The 17764-nt window shown below is 48.2% G+C and overlaps 1 protein-coding gene across 1 annotated transcript in view; it reads left to right on the forward strand.

Annotated features, from left to right (window-relative positions):
* Nucleotides 1–17517, forward strand: part of utp20 (UTP20 small subunit processome component) — a 38712-nt gene extending 21195 nt beyond the window's left edge. The window contains exons 30-61 of the mRNA XM_023952286.2: nucleotides 1368–1603; nucleotides 2291–2435; nucleotides 2949–3036; nucleotides 3121–3264; nucleotides 4809–4862; nucleotides 5355–5507; nucleotides 5596–5751; nucleotides 5832–5972; nucleotides 6082–6219; nucleotides 6297–6436; nucleotides 7418–7500; nucleotides 7577–7872; nucleotides 7990–8129; nucleotides 8208–8364; nucleotides 8441–8539; nucleotides 8620–8787; nucleotides 9803–9969; nucleotides 10048–10195; nucleotides 10266–10382; nucleotides 10456–10626; nucleotides 10699–10830; nucleotides 10904–11014; nucleotides 11496–11645; nucleotides 13248–13430; nucleotides 13502–13633; nucleotides 13700–13832; nucleotides 13908–14086; nucleotides 14165–14236; nucleotides 14307–14558; nucleotides 14624–14750; nucleotides 15539–15684; nucleotides 16813–17517. Coding sequence (XP_023808054.1) covers nucleotides 1368–1603; nucleotides 2291–2435; nucleotides 2949–3036; nucleotides 3121–3264; nucleotides 4809–4862; nucleotides 5355–5507; nucleotides 5596–5751; nucleotides 5832–5972; nucleotides 6082–6219; nucleotides 6297–6436; nucleotides 7418–7500; nucleotides 7577–7872; nucleotides 7990–8129; nucleotides 8208–8364; nucleotides 8441–8539; nucleotides 8620–8787; nucleotides 9803–9969; nucleotides 10048–10195; nucleotides 10266–10382; nucleotides 10456–10626; nucleotides 10699–10830; nucleotides 10904–11014; nucleotides 11496–11645; nucleotides 13248–13430; nucleotides 13502–13633; nucleotides 13700–13832; nucleotides 13908–14086; nucleotides 14165–14236; nucleotides 14307–14558; nucleotides 14624–14750; nucleotides 15539–15684; nucleotides 16813–16968 — 4714 coding nt within the window. The 3' untranslated portion in view covers nucleotides 16969–17517. The remainder of the gene's footprint in view (nucleotides 1–1367; nucleotides 1604–2290; nucleotides 2436–2948; nucleotides 3037–3120; nucleotides 3265–4808; nucleotides 4863–5354; nucleotides 5508–5595; nucleotides 5752–5831; nucleotides 5973–6081; nucleotides 6220–6296; nucleotides 6437–7417; nucleotides 7501–7576; nucleotides 7873–7989; nucleotides 8130–8207; nucleotides 8365–8440; nucleotides 8540–8619; nucleotides 8788–9802; nucleotides 9970–10047; nucleotides 10196–10265; nucleotides 10383–10455; nucleotides 10627–10698; nucleotides 10831–10903; nucleotides 11015–11495; nucleotides 11646–13247; nucleotides 13431–13501; nucleotides 13634–13699; nucleotides 13833–13907; nucleotides 14087–14164; nucleotides 14237–14306; nucleotides 14559–14623; nucleotides 14751–15538; nucleotides 15685–16812) is intronic.
* The last annotated feature ends 247 nt before the right edge of the window (nucleotides 17518–17764 follow it).

Raw genomic sequence — 17764 nt, forward strand, 5'->3', positions numbered from 1 at the left:
AAACAGACTTAAATGCTCAGGCACTAATGCAACAAATAATAAACCCAAAGAGGGACTTTAAACTAGCAGGACATCACCAAAACACTCAACATAACTGAAAACAAAGACCAAAGAGGGAAATCCAGGCCGTTTCCACAGGCTTCTAATGCCAACAACAGGAGGCAGATGATGAAACGGATTCCTCCCAGGAATCCAGCTGCCACTGGAACAGGCGCTGGTGAGGCCAGCCTGGTGATTGGAGGAGGGAAGGCGGCTGCAATCATCTCCTGCAGGAGGTGGAGTCAGGTGGTGGAGGCTTCTGGAAAGGACACACACACACCACACACTTCACACACACCACACTTCACACACCAAGTACCCGGGGGAAAATGAGCTTTGGGCGAAGTGAACGACCCCCCCCCCCCCCCCCCCCCCCCAAACAAACGATGACATCACAGAGATTGTCAAAAGCTTTTGAGTCCAAAATCCTTTCAGCTGCTCTAAAAAATATTTGAAAACCAAAACACTCGTCAGGGATTTCCAACGAAAGTTTTGAAATTATTATGGGATGGCCACAGGAACTATGACTTGGTGACCATTTGTATCATATTTTCGGGGGGGGGGGGCTTTCCACGGAAACAAGTGGGTCCTCGTATTGTTATTGAAGAACAGCCCCTTCCAGGAAGAGTGCTGACTCCGCAGCCTTGACTTAAAGACTCTGCAGGGAAAACGTATCGCACTGCCATCAAACTTCAAAAATGAATACATGAATAAATAATATTTATTTTATTTTTATTGACACGCCCACTTTCTCAGCAGAGCTAGCGGAGGAAGACGTTTTTATAAGCCTCCGCAATCTGAACATCAGATGATCTGAACAAAAGATCAAATGTTGCTTGTTTTCGTGGGTGAAACACAGACGCCACAGAGGCCGACTCTAGGATGATGTCATGAAATGGGCGGGAACCTACAAGGAGTGAAAGGCGGAGCCTCAGAGATCGAGTCGTCTTACTTCAAAAATAGCTCAAATTTCATTAAATAAGTTCTTTACTGTGCCGAAAGTAATGTTATCATAAATATGCATATCGTTTACTCTGAAAGGCTTTAGAAAAGCATGATGTAGGCCCCTTAAAATCTACAGTTGACCTTTGACCTTGGAAAAGTGGCTTCAATCTTCGAAAACATAAAATTGTTGCTATGGAGATAAAAAGAGCAGAAAAGCCGCCTTTTTGAAAACAGTTTTTGACTCTGGATTTCAGAGCTGCACGGGGGCCATGTGGGCGGGACGGGTAGTTCCCACAATGCAGTTGGAGGCTTTCAATTTTCTTTTTTTTCTTACACGACCTTGTTTTATAATAAACAGCCGCGGTTTCTCATGGCTTTCTCAGGTATTTCCCCCTCCTGGCCAAACAGAAGCTGGACCAGCCAGAGTGCGACGTCCTCCTCAACGTCTTCGCCCTCCTCTCCGCAAAGAATGCGTCCCCGGCTACCATCGCCATGGTGATGGACATAGCCGAGTCTCTCGCCACGACTGAAGATTTTGTTCACTCGGAAACGGAGAGGGCACTGAATGTGGATGGCTGCGTGTTCCCGCAGCCTGAAGAGGGCGCTGCTCTGTCTGCAGGTGATGGACGGGTTCTGTTTTTTTTTTTTTACTATTGAATATTAATCATTACTTTTGTGTGAAGTCCGTTCTTCACTGGTTGACGCCACAATGTGAGGAACCGCTCGTTTTTTTGAGATGGGAGGGGCTGGTGGTTTTTAGATAAAGACACATGTGAATGCACCAAAATACCCCTTTGGGTTTGTTTATAGCAAGGATTGAAGATTATAAAACACTATAAAACAAGTGTATTTTTCATAATATAGGCCCTTTAATGAGAATCCTTCTCTAATAATCACTAGATGGCTCCATGTTTCTGTCCTTTAACACATTTCACTAGTAAGTTTTCATTTTATAAAGTATAAATAAATAGTCATTTTAAAATTATGTATTTATTTTTATTAAAAACATTTGAAGCTAAAATGATTTAAAATACAGATTAAAGATTCTTTTTTACTCTGACTTGATTTATTAATAAAAAAGAAATAATTCTTTAAAAATATTCAGTTGAAGTTTATTTATTTTTTTTTAAAAACAAAACTGGAGTTTTGTTTCATACTTTGGATGTTTAATAACCTCCAGTAATAATCAATACTGGGTTTATATGTCAGACATTGGCAGACTATACTATTTAAAATAAAAAGAATATTATTTATTCACGTATTCCTTTCTGAAGTTTCCTGAAGGTGTGACGTGTTTTCCCTGCAGACTCCTTAAGTCAGGGCTGCCGGCTGCTGCTGCCCCACATCTCCACCCTGCTGCACTACTTCAGCACCGTCGTCTGCAACGCCGACAGACTCAGGAAGAAGAAGTTCCGAGCGCAGGTCTCCAAAGAGCTCAACATCCTGTCCAAGTGAGTCCCGGCAGCAAAGCCTTTTGGTCCGACGGCGCCTGGTTTGTAGGCGGGGTCAGACGGCCTCTTTAGGACAGTTGCTGAGCGACTTTCATGTGAAGGAAATCCACGGTTCCAATCATCGACTCTGGAAGTGTTTTTAGATTTTAGCCATAACTGTGTCATTTTTTAGGACATAGTTCCTGCAGAGCGGCAGGAGTTCATTAGTGGGCGCCACTGCTGGCGCGAAGCAACCCCGCCCCCCTTCCCCTCCTGTTGCTGAGAGCTCTCTGTTTACACGCTAGCTTGCAGCCCCTCACACCAACAAGCTAGCATTAGTGATGCAACCCCTAATGGCGGTGCAGCCATCCAGCGGGAATGGGCGGAGCAGGGAGCTTGTGGCCCCGCCCAGCATATTTTCTACGTCACAAATAGAGGCCATTTAAATCCTAATCTTCTTATTTGTCCATCATTTTCATGAGAGGGGGGCTCTAACTGTTTCCTTTTGGACGTCTCCCCCTGTTTCTGCGTCAGGATCAGTCGGTTTGTGAGCGATAAGGAGCAGAGCTCGCTGCTCGTCAGGCTGCTGCTGCCGTTCCTCCTCAAAGGCCACAACGCTCAGGTGAGAACCAGCAGCAAACCTTCACCTTTAGGCCGCCTCCCACTGTTGCAGGGACGTCAGGACTTTGCCTCTTTTCCGTCTCAGGAGACAGAGATCGACATCCTGGCCACCATCCAGAACCTGCTGCGTCGGTGTGAGCGTCCGTCCGCCTTCCTGCGGCCGCTCAGCAGGCTGTTCGCCGTGGTTCACAACAAGCTGCCCCGGAAAGCCCTCACCGCCGTCTTCCAGGTGCAACAGGGGGCCAAAACATGATGAGGATTATGCTGAGTCAGCATGAGTCCAACATGCTGACTCTCTGTTTTTCCACATCCGTACGTTTGTAGGTGTTTTAACAGCAGAGCTTTAGCTCCAGCAGGGACGCCGTTTGACTCGTTTGAACTCGTGGGTCGTTTACGTAAATCACCGTAACTCCAGCAGATTCAGAAATGCAGCTCTTTACGTTAGTGATGTGATGCACGACGACGCTAAGTCGACATGAAAAGCCGTCCTTCTCTGCGTTACAATCGGCGTGTTGGCGGCGTCGGCGGTCCGAGTTACGGAATGTCAAAGATCGTCACGTCTGAATTCCTTCACTACGCACTATATGGTGTGTTTGCCATTTTCTAGTGCCGTCTGAATCTACAATCCAGAACCCTAGATATTTCCCAGAAGTCTCTGTGAAAAACCAGTGTGCATCAATGCTCACTAGACCGGCGAATATAGACCACAATGCATTGCGTCGGAACAATTGTTGCCCAAAAAAAGTATTTAAATTAGTTTTTTTTTATAAACCATCAATGTTTTTATCTTCAGGACTATGTAGACTCATAAATAATCGTGTAAAACGCTCATTTTATTTAGAGTTTAACTTTGTGAAATCGATGACGTCACATCCGCCATTGAAAAAAAGAAAAGTATAGAGCGTGGAGTCTGAATTACTGTTAAAATCCAAGGCCCTGCGTAGGGCTGCACCATCTAGTTTTTTAGAGGTTGGGGGGTTTATTTCAAGCAATTAAGTAGAAATAACACACAACAGCAATATAATCATCAGTTATACATTCATACAGTAACTAATCAAACTTAGGATAATTAGACATATTAATAAATATTTCTTGAAAGGGAGTGGAAGGAAGCGAATTTATATAATCCCACCCCGTTATACTATAACCATTTTATTACATGAATTATCAATATCCGGTTCCTGGCTTTTATCAGACAGAATTAAGAATCCTAAAATATCAATATAGCACATGACAAAGATGAATTACTTAACTATTATGCAAAAATAACTATTTTAGAAATCAACAAGGCAAATGCAGATCAGTCATCTAAAAAAAGGGTTAGGGTTCATGTTAACGGGTTAAGAAGCCTCTTAAACCAACGCAAAGCTGCTTTTCTACACTGGAATTACGTTGGTAAACAGTTAAAGAAGAACTTCCTGTTGGCGGGACAGCTCTGGTGTTAAAGGGTTCATTTTTTAAAGGGTTTGATGCTTCTACTAAGCAGCACAGCAGACACACTTGGTCATTTCACCAGGTGACTGCGGTTGCTCTGTACTGCCACCTTTAGGCTCACTTTAAAGGAATGTACCTGACATCAAACGTTCAGTGTTCTTGAGAAAAAGTCGTTCATCTTTTAAAGTTTTGACCTTTTTAATGTAAAAATTATTGAGAAGCAAAAAACAATCATGAAGGTTTTCTTTTAATGTCCATGTTTGAAGAATCATTTGGGGGTTTAGGGTTGTATTAATGAGGAAACTGTTGACTTTCTGCTCCTTTTGAATCTTCTGTCAGACTCTGTCAGATCTGGATCCATCGCTGTCCTACATCACCGACATGACGGCAAAGGTGAGCCTGTTTATGGATTGTCCTTAGTTGTGAAAATTATTTATTTGGTTGAATGCTATAAATCCTTCAATCATTGTTTTCCTGTTTCTCTTTCTTTATTCTAGTATCTTCTACCATTTTTTCTCCCTTAACTCCTACAATATTTCAGCTCTTTCATCTTTTTCCAGATTTGTCTTTTGCTCCTTCAAATCCTTAAACATTTCCAGATATTCCAGGATTTTTGCCTGGAGAATCCTTGAAAACTTTTGCTTCTTTCTGTGGTGGTTTCTGTGTCGCTGGTTCGATACCCGGCTCTGGCATTTTTCACAAACATATCTTTTTTGTTATTGTGCTGTTTTCACTTTATTTATGATCAACTTTGATCGTTTCTTTATGAGTTATTATTTTGACCCTTGAAGTTTCCTTTTCGTTGCACTAAAGTGTTTTTCTTCTGGAGAAGCGGCTCCTTCTCGTTCTGGTTGTTGTTTTTCATTCTGAAACGTCTGTTTTCAGCTCAACGCCTTTGACAGCCGCCATCTGGACGAGATCTACTTTGATGTGCGTTTGACGGCCTTCCAGGACGCCACGCGGCGCGTCCGAGACCTGCAGACTCTGGACCTGGACTTCATCAGCACCGTCGTGTACAACTGTTTCCACACCTACGAGGTCAGCAGACGTGCGGACACGCAGTTGCAGTCGGACATTTCCAGGTTTTCACGTGTTTTTTTGTGTGTGTGTATTTTGTTCGCTGTAGATCGGCGACATGTCTCTGGCGGACAACGCCACCCTGTGCCTGTCCACGGTGATCGGCCGGCTGGCGGCGGTTGGACCTGGAGAGCAGATTTACAGGGATCTGATCCAACATACCATCCTGGATGCCGTCCTGAAGGGGCTCCGCAGCAAGACGGAGGTCTCCATCTTGGTTTGATCGAAATCCGAAGCCTTTTCAGGTCAAGAAGACCTTCTAGAATACCTTTGCTCTCCCCTCAGAGTGTGCAGCACGAGTACACCTCCATCCTGGCCTGCCTGGTGAAGAACTTCCCCTCCAGGAAGGAGTTCAGAGACCTGGTGCAGCTCACCGACTACAACGACCCGGAGTCGGATTTCTTTGAGCACATGAAGCACATCCAGGTCAGAAGTTCGCCTCCTTTAACCCTTGTGCTGTCTGGTCACCAGACGGCACAAGGGTTAAGTGACGGAAGCCCTTCAGAACCTGGAGCGTCTGTTTGTGTCGCCTCAGATTCACCGGCGGGGCCGCGCCCTCAGGAAGCTGGCCAAGCAGCTGACGGACGGCACGGTGGCGTTGACGCCGCGCTCCCTGCAGAACTACATCATGCCGTACGCCATGACCGCCCTGCTGGACGAGAAGATGCTCAAGGTTTCCCCCTTTTTTTAATTTTATTTTTCACGTTTGTGTCGCACCCGTCCAACCTGCCGGTTTGTCCCACAATGCAGCACGAGAACATGACCTCGGCGTCCGTGGAGGTGGTGGGGGCCGTGTGCCGCCAGCTCACCTGGTCCAAGTACCTGTACTACCTGAAGCATTTCATCCACATCCTGCAGACGGGGCAAGCCGAGCAGAAGCTGGCCGTCAGGTTGGTTTTCGGGGACAAAAACTCAGCTTTTCCTCATTAAATACTACTGAGGTTTGGGTCTTTGTTCTGTTTGAAATGTCAGAGATGAGCAACCCCACCCCCCTTCCCGTCCCTGTTGCTGAGAACTTGGAGCTCGCTGCACATTTTCTACGACTCAAAAACACATTTTTTCAAACTGCGTTTTTTAATCTGGTTGTGATTCACAACATAAGTAAAGATTTACGGAGAAATACAATTTTAGGCTTTATTTTGGTCACATGTCCTCCATAAGAGGGAAAAGAATGTCTTTAATCTCTTTCTCTGCTTAGATTCAGCTCTTTTATTTCTGAGTGCAAATGTGAACCCAAAGCTCTTTAAACCGGTTCCCCCTTGTAGAATGATTTATAAAAACCAGGCGCACACACCTCGGCATATGTGTGCTAGCGTACGCACACACGGGAACACAAACGTCACGCTGTAAACCGTCTGGACGCACTAAAGTGCAAATGGTGCCAACCTGTGACTTTTAAGAAAAATGTGGGGTTCAGGGTCTGTGTGGACACAGACGGTCAGGACGGGAATCGAACCTGCGAGGTGCCGATCAGAGGTGGGCCGCTCCACCTCCGCACCGGGGTTTAAAAATAAAGTGTTGTCTGTCGTTTGACACAAAAGTAAAAAAAATAAACTGCCAAATTAAACCATTGCTGCTCTAGAATGATGTCACTGTTCTTTAGCTCCGCCCCCTCTTAAGGCTTAGAGGTAAACAAAGGGGCATAGCTAAAGATGAAAGTTGTTTCAATTTATGCATATTTGTCCCTTCATATGAATCAATGTGACAGAAATGACCGTTTGAAAGTGAATTTCTCCTTTTTGAATTTTCTGTCCCGTTTATTTTGCCGTTCCTTCACTTCATGCATTATTTCAGAACATTTTATCTGAAGGAGGCTGTCATGCTAGAAATGTTCCTGACGTTTCCTCTGCTCCTCTCTTCCTCTCCGTCAGTCTGCTGGTCGCCGTCCTCCAGTCTTTCCATTTTGACCATCAGACCCTCAGCAGAGAAATGGAAGCCGCCAAAGCCAGAGAAGGTCACTTTTCTCTCTATCTGAAGATGTCTTTTTGTCATCAGTGCATGAAAAATGATTTATTTTATAATGTGTGAAGAGGGGATCGCTGAGGAAGAGGAAGAGGAAGCAGCAGACGAGGCGGATGGGAGCGACGAGGAGGAAGCAATGGAGACGGATGGGAAGACGGCTGATGTCCCCATGGAGACGGACGCTACAGAGGGGGGCGGCGGCCCTTCAGAGGCAAAGGCCAAAGCTGAAGGGAAAGGGGGGCGGCGCGCCCCGCCCAGCGGACTTCCTCACAGCAGAGAGGAGCTGGAGGCCCTCGTCGCCGCCATCCACCAGACCGTCAACGACAGCGTGCTGCCGCGGCTGCACAAGTGTCTGACGGCAAAGGTGCGGCGTCGCCTAAAACCCTTTGACCTGAGGAAAGCTTCCTGCAGCGCGTAGCCTCACGTCAGCGTGTTCACGTGTGGAGCGGATGACCTCAGCTCTCCCCTCCCTCTGCTGCAGGTGCAGCGGGATCAGGAGCACAAGGCGGTGAAGTCCAAGGACGTGAAGGAGGAAGAGGTGGCGCGCGTCCCCATCGCGTTCGCCATGGTGAAGCTCATGCAGACGCTGCCGCCGCACATCATGGAGGCCAACCTCCCCGGGTGCGTCTTTCAAAGTCTGCCAAAGCGCCGACGTACGTACCTGTGGCGCGCGGGTTCTAACTTCCTGTTCCCAACCAGGATCCTGATCAAAGTGTGCGTCCTGCTGAGGAACCGCTTCCAGGAGATCCGGGACGTGGCGCGGGGAACGCTGGTGAGGATCGTGGAGACTCTGGGCTGCAGGTTCCTGCACTACCTGCTCAAGGAGATGCAGGCCGTCCTGGTGAAAGGCTACCAGGTATGCGCCGCAGGGACGCGCCGTCATAACGCAGGCGGCGAGCTCCAACGTGACTTCCTGTGTCGTGTGGTTCCAGGTCCACGTTCTGACGTTCACCGTGTTCCAGCTGCTGTCCGTCCTCAGTCCCACCCTGAAGGCCGGAGACCTGGACCCCTGCATGAACATGCTGATCGACGTGAGAACCCGCCCCCCCTGCAGCGTCGCGCCTCGTCTCGAGCGTCCCGTCACACGCCCCTCCCTCCCTCCCTCCAACAGGTTTTCAACAACGAGCTGTTCGGGTCGGTGGCGGAGGAGAAGGAGGTGAAGGGCATCGTCTCCAAGCTGATGGAGGCGCGGCACAGCAAGAGCATGGACTCCTACCAGCTGCTGGCTCGCTTCTGCAGCCGGGACAGCATCACCAAGCTGCTGCTGCCGCTGAAGGAGGCGGGTCTGCTTCCTGTTTCTGAAGTCCCCCCGAAAATGATGACATCACAGCGGGCGACGCCGTTAAAAAATGACTAATGCAACCAAAACACCCGTTATCACATTTTCCCACGATACGGAAAAAGAAAAGTTTTGTTTGAGTAATTACGGTAAAGGTCAAAGTTTTGTTGACCTTTGACCTCAGGAAGAGGTCGCCATCTTAAGGTTTCACAATAAAGGAACATCATTTTTTCTAGTAGCAGCTACAAATATCAACTTCTCCTAGAGGTGTCGATCCATCGCCTCCTCGCCCCTCACCGTCTTTGAGGGGCTACTCAACAATGCTGCATGGCGAGCTCGCAAAAGCGGCATTTCCCCGTCGCTCGCGCATCTTTCACCTAAATATTGTATAAATGTAATGTATGAATTTCTGGGTCAAGCTGAACAAAACGATACAACATTAAATATGACCATGTTAGGAATGTGGGCGTGGTTATCAAAAAACCTTTGTTGCCAAGGAACTCCTTGGCAACAAAGGTTTTTTCCGATTGATCTAAAAACGACATCGACCGGTCCGTCACCCCCAGGCGACCAAAAACTAAAATGGTTGCTATGGAGATAAAACATTTAAAAAATGCGTTTTTCTGTCATTTTCCACGCGCCGGTCTGATGAAGCTCCCAGGGGCAGTGGGGGGGAGGGAGGGAGGGGCGTGCGGCGGCTACTTATCGGGGGGGGGGGGGGGGGGGGGGGGGGTTGAGTAGGATTGCGGTTTTTTTTGGGAGGGTTTTAAATCTAGGTGTGATTTCTAAAAGGAATTGTTTCGGAAGTTGTTGTGAGCTTTTATTGTGTTTCTGCGTTGTGTGATCTGTTGTCGTACCTCACTACTTCCCGCTTGCTGCACTTTCTCGTTCGTTTTTTTTGGGTGCCCTGGAAATTTCCCAGAAGTCTCTGCATAGACGCAGTGTGCATCGATGCTGACTGGTTGGTGAATTTGGACCACAATGCAAAGCGTTTGAACGACTTGTCCTCCTCCAGATCCTGGAGACCACGTCCAGTTTGAAGGTGTGTAACCGGGTGACTGCCGTCCTGCGGCGCCTGGTTTTGGGTCTGCTGGTCAACGATGGGATGACATCACAGGACCTCCTGCTGCTGAGCCACGGCCTGATCAGCCAGAGCCTGCCGCTCCTCACCAAGAGAGACCGGTACGGACCGCTGCGCCACTGCTCCGCCCGCCGCTCCGCCGCCCCGACCGCCTGTGATGGTTTTGTCTTTTTTTTCAGTGAGAAAGCGTCGACCAAACCTCCCCCTGACCCCAGACTCCCCCCTCCCAGCTGCTTGCTCCTGCCTCCTACCCCAAAAAGAGGAGGAGTCAAAGCTCCCGTCAGCAGCCGCACCAACATGCACATCCTGGTGGACGCCGGCCTGAAGGTGCTTCCTCTCCCCGCCGACTGTCAGGACGTCCGGTGGACAGTTTAAAACGTTGATCCGTGTTTTCCAGCTGCTCCACCTGAGTCTAAAGAAATCCAAGGTGACCTCGTCTGAGGCGTCGGCGCTGGAGATGCTGGATCCCTTTGTGCTGCTGCTGCTGGAGTGCATCGACTCCATGCATGTCAAGGTAGGAGCGCGTGATCCCGCTGTTGGCCGGCATCGTCGCCCGCTCTGACCAGAGTCTTCGTCGCCCCCTCCAGGTGATCACAGAGGCTCTGACGGCGTTCACCTGGCTGCTGAGGTTCCCTCTGCCGGCGGTGGAGCAGAACGCCGGACAGCTGACCAAGCAGCTCTTCGTCCTGCTGAAGGATTACTCCAAAGCCGGAGCGGCCCGAGGCGAGAACTACCTCCTGGTCCAGAACTGTTTCAAGGTGGGTCCAGAAAGGTCCAGAGACCCAGGACAGAAAGCTCTTTAAAAGCTGCTCTTCCTCGTTTCATTGCAGGCCGTGACTATTTTGGTCAAAAACGTCAAAAGCAACAAGATTTCTGAAACGCAGCTGCAGGTGCTGCTGGGATACGCCGAGGAGGACATCTACGACCAGTCCCGCCAGGCCACCGCCTTCGGTCTGCTTAAGGTGACTCTTGAGGGGATCTCGCCGTGTCTCCCCGCCCCCTTCAGGCGGCGGTCTCACCTCTGCGTTCGTTTAGGCCATCCTGTCCAGGAAGCTGGTGGTGCCGGAGATGGAGGACGTCATGAAGAAGGTGGCCACGCTGTCCGTCACGGGCGCCAACGGCATGATCAGGGTTCACTGTCGACAGGTACAGATGGCGCCCGCTCACTGAAACCACCTGTACACGCCTCCTTACAGACCCGCCGCGATAAAAAATAGCGTTTTTGGTGTTTTTCAAATGTTCTTTTCTCGTGATGGAAGACAAATGTCAAATAAAGTTGCATTTCTGAGTTTTTATTTATTCAGATAATTGTGAATCAGGAGCAGACGAAAAAAGGCAGTTTAAAAAAATAACCTATTTGTGACAGACAGTACGCTAGGCGGGGCCACAAGCTCCAAGCCCCGCCCCTTTCGTATCATCCACGTGCAGACAAACGGATCCAGGAACGTCTTTGTTTTCCTGGAATCTGGATCAAACGGATGATGCCTCTGATGTCGCTGCCACGTCTGTTACACCGCTAATGTTAGCTCGGGGGTGTGGGGGGCTGTAAGCTAGCAGGAGAGAGTGTAAACAGAGAGCTCTCAGTGACGGTGACTTTTCTCTGAGCTGTGTGTTGCCTTGGGTGCAGATTTACCTGAGGTACCTGCTGGACTATCCTCTGGGGAAGAAGCTGAAGAAGCACCTGGACTTTGTGGTGGCGCAGCTGCAGTACGACCACGACACGGGCCGGGAGTCGGCGCTGGAGATGCTGGCCTACGTCTGCCAGACGTTCCCCCAGGTCAGACCGCCGCCCCGCGTTTACAGCCTCATCTGTTAATCCTGCTTCTCTGAAGCCTTTCATAGTAAACCTTATACATATGGTTGATCATATATTACCTATTTATATATATTATAAATTAAAACATTAGTTCTTTTTGCAGCTAATTTTCCTCCTCTGAAGTAAGACGACTCGATCTCTGAGGCTCCGCCTTTCTCTCCATTTCATGACATCATCCTAGATCCTGTCTGAGTTTCTGCCACGAAAACAAACATCTGAACTTTTCCAAAGATGGATTTGCAGATTGTCCACAGAAAGGCGTTTGGCCGATCACCGCTAACGCGGGTGTGTCTGTTAGCCTGGGGGCGGGGCTTGAAGTGTCGACTCTTCCTGGAAGGGGCGGTTCTATGAACCTGAGAACCTGCTGGTTTTGGTGGGTTGGGAGGATCTGGTGCTCAGAGGGTTTTTGAGAAAAACCTGAACGGATCAAAAACCACTTTGGTTTTGTTTATAGCCAGGAATGAAGATTAAAAGAAGCTTTAAAGCTCAAAAAGTAGATGTTGTATGCTATAGACCCTTTAAGCTAGCTCTGGTTTTCTTTTAATTTTTGGTTAAAAAGTCGTCACAATAAAAAGCATCATTTAACTCGTTTTTGTTTGATATTAAATTAGCTATTTTTTTAATTGTTGTTCTTTAAACATTTTCTCAAATGTAAAGCATTTAGTGTTTTATGTTGGCGTTTGTCACTTTTATTAATCTAGCTTTGTTTTTTGTTTATCGTTTGTTAGCATAAATTAGTTATTTTTAAATGCAATAACCAATCAGCTTTTTATGTTAGTTTTTGAAGTTATTTACTTATTTTTGTTTCTTTTTACACTTTAACCAATTTATTAGCATTTAGCAGTTTTGTCTTTTTTATTACCTGGTAATTCTATCTTTGATCAAACAGAATTAAAGCTTTTTAGGGTTAACTTTCATTTTCCTACTTTCTCTTCAAATCATTTTGGTTCATTCTTTGTTAGCGACTTATCAAGTTTTTGGTTCACTAAAGATATTGCAATTAACCGTTCATTTTAAACCTTTCATTTACTAATTAGCATTTAGAATTTTGTGAGCTGTTTTCCTACATTTTAATAAATGTGTTAAATTGATCTTTTTATTTTGTTGACCATATTTGTAAAGAATTTCCATTTCTACACTTTTTCCCCAAATAATTTGACTTATATTCACATATTCAAAGATCTCATCATAATGTGGTTTTCTTACACATAAATTTATAGATGATTGATTCCCCTTTGACGTTTATTAGAAGGATTCACAGATTTTAAACATGAGCTTTTCTGCATCTCGTTTAGAGTTTAGCAAATATTTCATCAAAGTTTGAAGAGTTTAAAACCTAAATAAGTTTTTATGATCATTTCTTTTATTAGTCTTTCTTTCATTTTGGACTTTAAGACGAAACAAACATTTTTAGACATGAGGGGAGGTGTTTTCCTGCTTTATCATCTTTCTGTAATCAAATAAAACACACTCCGTCTATTATGGGATGGACATAACATTCCTTACATTGCAGACGTCTCGTTCTCTGTAGTAACCGGGACGTTTCTGTCTTCCCTGGTTCAGAACATACTCTTCAATCACTGCAGTCTCTTCTTCGTCCCTCTGGCCCTCGTCGTCGTCAACGACGACTCTGCAAACTGCAAAAAGATGGCTGCCATGGCTATTAAGACCCTGCTTACTCATCTGGACCTGAACCACCAGAACACCTTGTTCTCCTTCGTCACCACCTGGCTGAACTCAGAGAAGGTTAGTGAACACAAACGGGGTTAAGCGTTTCCGTTACCGGGAGCAGCAGATGAGCGGCTCTGCGTCCTCAGACCAGCCTGCGGCGCCTCGGGGCTCAGATCTGCGGTCTGTACGTGGAGGTGGAGCGGGAGGCCTTCTCCTGCCGGCTGGCCGAGCTGCTCCCGCTGCTGGAGAAGGAGATCCACCCCGACAACTACGAGGACGTGAGTAAACCGAAGGCTGCCGCAGCCGCGCAGACGCCGCTCAGGAGTGACGCCGGTCTCTGTCAGATCGAGGACGAGCAGGACGAGAGGGGAGCGGACCGCCTCCTGTTCAGCAGCCTGACGCTCCTCGCCAAACTCTGCAAGCACGCCGGCCTGCTGGAGCTCAGCAAGCCGCCGGAGACGCTCTGCCGCATCTGGGGTAAAGCGGAAACCGCCGCTGCTGCACGCCGGGGGCCGCCGCGCAAACGCTGAGTCGGTGTTCGATTCCCCTCAGGTCACATGGAGGCCCACCTGCGGCACCCTCACTGCTGGGTGTGGCTGACCGCCTCGCAGATCTTCGGACAGCTCTTTGCAGCTCAGCCGGCGGAGAAGCTGGTCGCCGCGTGGAGAGGAGGAGGAGGAGGAGCCTCGTCGACAGCGACTGACTTCATCACCAGCAGCCTGGACAAAAAGGCGGGGCTTAAAGATCTGGCTTAGACACGTGCAGAGCCCCTCCCACGTCTCACTGGGTTCTTTTCTTCCCATTTGCAGATGAGGGAGTTGGCGTTGGCGTTCTGCCATCAGCTGCAGTCCAAGTTCCTGGACACGTCCTCAGGAGAGCAGGTGCTTCATCGCCCGCCTCGTCTGAGAGCGGCGCCAACGGCGTTTTCAACCACGGTTCTCCTTCCTGCAGGTGATCAAGAACCTCCTCTACGTCGGAAAGGTGATTTACCTCATCTCCTCCGAGTCGGATGTCCAGGACCAAGAGCAGGACGGGCCGGAGGTCGGGAACGGTGATGAAGAAGATGAGGAGAAGGAAGGAGAAAAGGAGGAAGAGGAGGAGGAGGACAGAGACAACAAGCCTCCGTCTCTGCTCTGGCTGATGAAGAAGCTGTCTCTGATGGCGAAGAGGGAGGCGGCGCACTCCCCTAAAGTTCCTCTGAAGGTACGCACGTGTTGACTTGTTGTAGCTCCGCCCCCTCTGTGAGCTCATCGCCCTTTCTCCTGCAGAGAAGCTGCGTCTTTAAGTTCCTGGGAGCGATGGCCATCGATCTGGGGAAGGAGCGGCTTGGACCGTATCTGACCACCATCCTGGCTCCTCTGTACCGAGAGCTGGACAGCACGTACGCCGAGCAAGGTGGGCGCTCGCCGTCTGACCACAAAACATGTGAACAGATCAGGAATGTGGGCGTGGCTAACAGAACACTGCCGTTGCTAAGGAAATGTACTTTTGTAGATTCTTCTAAAAAGTACTTATGGAGTGATATTTATGGCACCCCATGGCAAACAAAACCATTTAATATAGAAAAGAAAATATTAAATATTTGCTTTCAAATACTTTTCTGCATACATTTTTTTTGCGCTCAAATTTTGTTTGCTTTTTTAAATCTTATTTTTGCTTTTAAATTTCTTTTTGCAACACAAATGTTTTCATGCGTTGTCTCATCTCCCTTTTTTCCTATCTTTGATTTTAAATGGTCTAAAAGTCTCAGTTTAGCTGACAAAGCTGCTGATTGGTCCAGATTCTAACCAATCAGGTGTCTCCGTCTCGTGTTAACGGTGCTTGGAGGCAGACATGGACTTTGTTTGGGTTCTCTTCTAACGGGGTTCTGCCGTTTTCAACCATTCTGACCCGTTTCAGAGCAAAACCCAGAAGGAGCAGCAAAGCAGATAAAATCAAACGGGGGTTTATTTATTTCCCCCCCCAGGCCACCAAACAGTCGTTGCTATGGAGATAAAACCAATGAAAAAGTGTTTTTCTTCTAATGTAACGAGAGGGAGGGAGGGGTAGAGGGAGGGGCGAGCAGCGGCCGCTCATCCAGTGAGGTCAGAAGGAGGCGGGGGAAGCGGGAAGCGTCTGCAGGCCGCTCTCCTCTACGGCGCCGCTCTGCTCGTGTCTTGATGCCCCTCCTTTTTGTCGTGCAGACCCCACCCTGAAGAATCTGGCGCAGGAGCTGATAGAGCTGCTGAAGAAGCAGGTGGGGCTGGAGGCCTTCTCCATGGCCTTCTCCGCCGTCCAGAGGGAGTTCGCTCAGCGGCGAGCGGCACGCAAACGCCACAGAGCCGTGCAGGTAAGCAACGAGACGAGGAGCTCGCCGCTCGCCAAAGAGTCCGTGCATCTAAACGCGTCTGAATGGCTGCTGTGAGCGTCTCTGGACTGGATGAGAAAAAATTAAAATCTGTATTTAAAGACTTAAACGGACAAAAGAAAGAAATCCAGGTTTTAGATGAACAGACTCTCCGAGCAGACGCTCCAGCACAGAACATTTTTGGAATCCCAGTTATTTTTTAGTCAAATTTAAAACCAAAATTAGTTTGAACTCATTTCAATAAACTGAACTTCCGCGTCATTTTCTGTTAGCTTCACTTTGAAAACCAGAACCTTCAACGACACTTTAGTTTGAAAATCTCTGTACTTCCTGTGACCATAAGTTTTTGGTTTGTTTATTGTGTGTATGGTAAAGTTAGTCTAGACCAGCGGTCCGCCGCCCAAAGAGCCGTTTGGATCCGTTTTTCCCGCAGAAAGCCGGAGTTTCCAGCCGGTTCTGATCAGAACTATTTCCCCAGAAGCCACAAAACCAGCAAATGTGGGAATGAAGCAGCAGTTGAGCTGCTTCTCCTCTGGATCGGGAGGTTTTTGGGAAAAGCTGCCTGTTTATTCTGGGATGTCTCTCCACTAATCTGCCCAGCTGCTGTTTTCTTCAGGAACTAACGTTTCCTCTAAACTCTCCATCGTTGGGTCAGAACTTTGTTGGGATCACATGCCGGTGGGAGTCGTGGCGGTGACGCGGGTCCATAGGTCCATGTTTTAACCGAATACTCAGCCGTTAGTTCTCCTTTTACGTTTATGAACTGTCCTGTTTACCGCCTGCTGGCCGTAGTCGTCGGCACAGGCGAGCCGCTCCAGGGACGATCGCCTGGTTCCGACCCGCTCACTGAAATAGAACACTTGGTGGACAGACGACCTGGAGAGGTTCTGCATGGTGAGGCTTTGATTCCATCCCATAATAGACGGGTCACCATGAAAATCCACAGAGAGCTGCAGGTTGCCGTCCTAAGTGTGTATTTCTAAAAATTGCTGAGCTCTGACGTCACAAATGTTCAGACTGGATTTTTCGGTACCAGACGGCAGATATTCCAGGATCCAGATCCTCCTCCCTCCCCCCCTCACTCCCTCCCATCTCTGCTCTTCCTTCCAGGCGGTTTCCAACCCCGACATCGCCGCCAAGAAGAAACTTAAGAAGCACAAGAACAAAATCGAAGCAAAAAAGCGCAAAATCGAGTTCCTGCGGCCCGGATATAAAGCCAAGAAGCAGCGCAGCCACGCCCTCAAAGACCTCGCCATGGTGCAGTGAGGAAGGAGGCTCCTGCAGAGCGCCGGTCCAGCTCCGAGTCCGTCTGGAGGGTCCTGAAGAAGAGTCGTAGAGGCGGCTGCTGCAGGAGGAAGACGACCTACAGACTCTTGAGATTAAAAACTGATTCTGAACCTGCAGACGGGACAAAACATCTGAATGTTTTCCTTCAGGCGTTCTTTCTCAGAACATTTGCCGGGGCGGCGATGTGGTTTTTGGTCCTAAACGGCTTGCCGTACATCAGGAGCACAGCTGATTGAAAGGCTGGAAGCTGAATTTTACTGAGGTTTTTTTAACGTCGGATCAGACGGGAGGACCCGGCTGCAGACATCAGCGGCCAGAACCGCAGGTCCTCCACCCAGACTGATGTTAAAAAAAACACTATTAACTGGTGACCCCAACAGTTACAGGACGTCCCATTTTAAACTTTAAGTTATTTTTTACACTTTCAGGGTAAATTGTATAATTTCATCTTCCGCTCACTGATGTCATCCTGTCTGCAGCCTGGTCCCCATAATGGATGGATTTTCAAAATAAAATGCTAAATGAGAATCCCCCCCACAGTATCTTTGAGTTGAACAGGAGTAACCCTTGGGAGTGGGGTCATCTAGACCCACTAGACAGCGTTCTGAACCTTTTTTTGTTTTTATTTATGCTTTCAAAGAGTTTTTTGCGTTTGCAACACAAATGTTTTCATGCGTCGTGTGTCATCTTGCTTTTTTCCTATCTTTGATTTTACTCTCAAAGGTTCAGTTTAGCCACAAAGCTGCCGTCCAACAGTTGTGGCATAAAAACGCCT

This window comes from Oryzias latipes, chromosome 23 (assembly GCF_053564925.1).
Source record: "Oryzias latipes strain Hd-rR chromosome 23, Olatipes_Hd-rR_3.1".
Lineage (NCBI taxonomy): Eukaryota > Metazoa > Chordata > Actinopteri > Beloniformes > Adrianichthyidae > Oryzias > Oryzias latipes.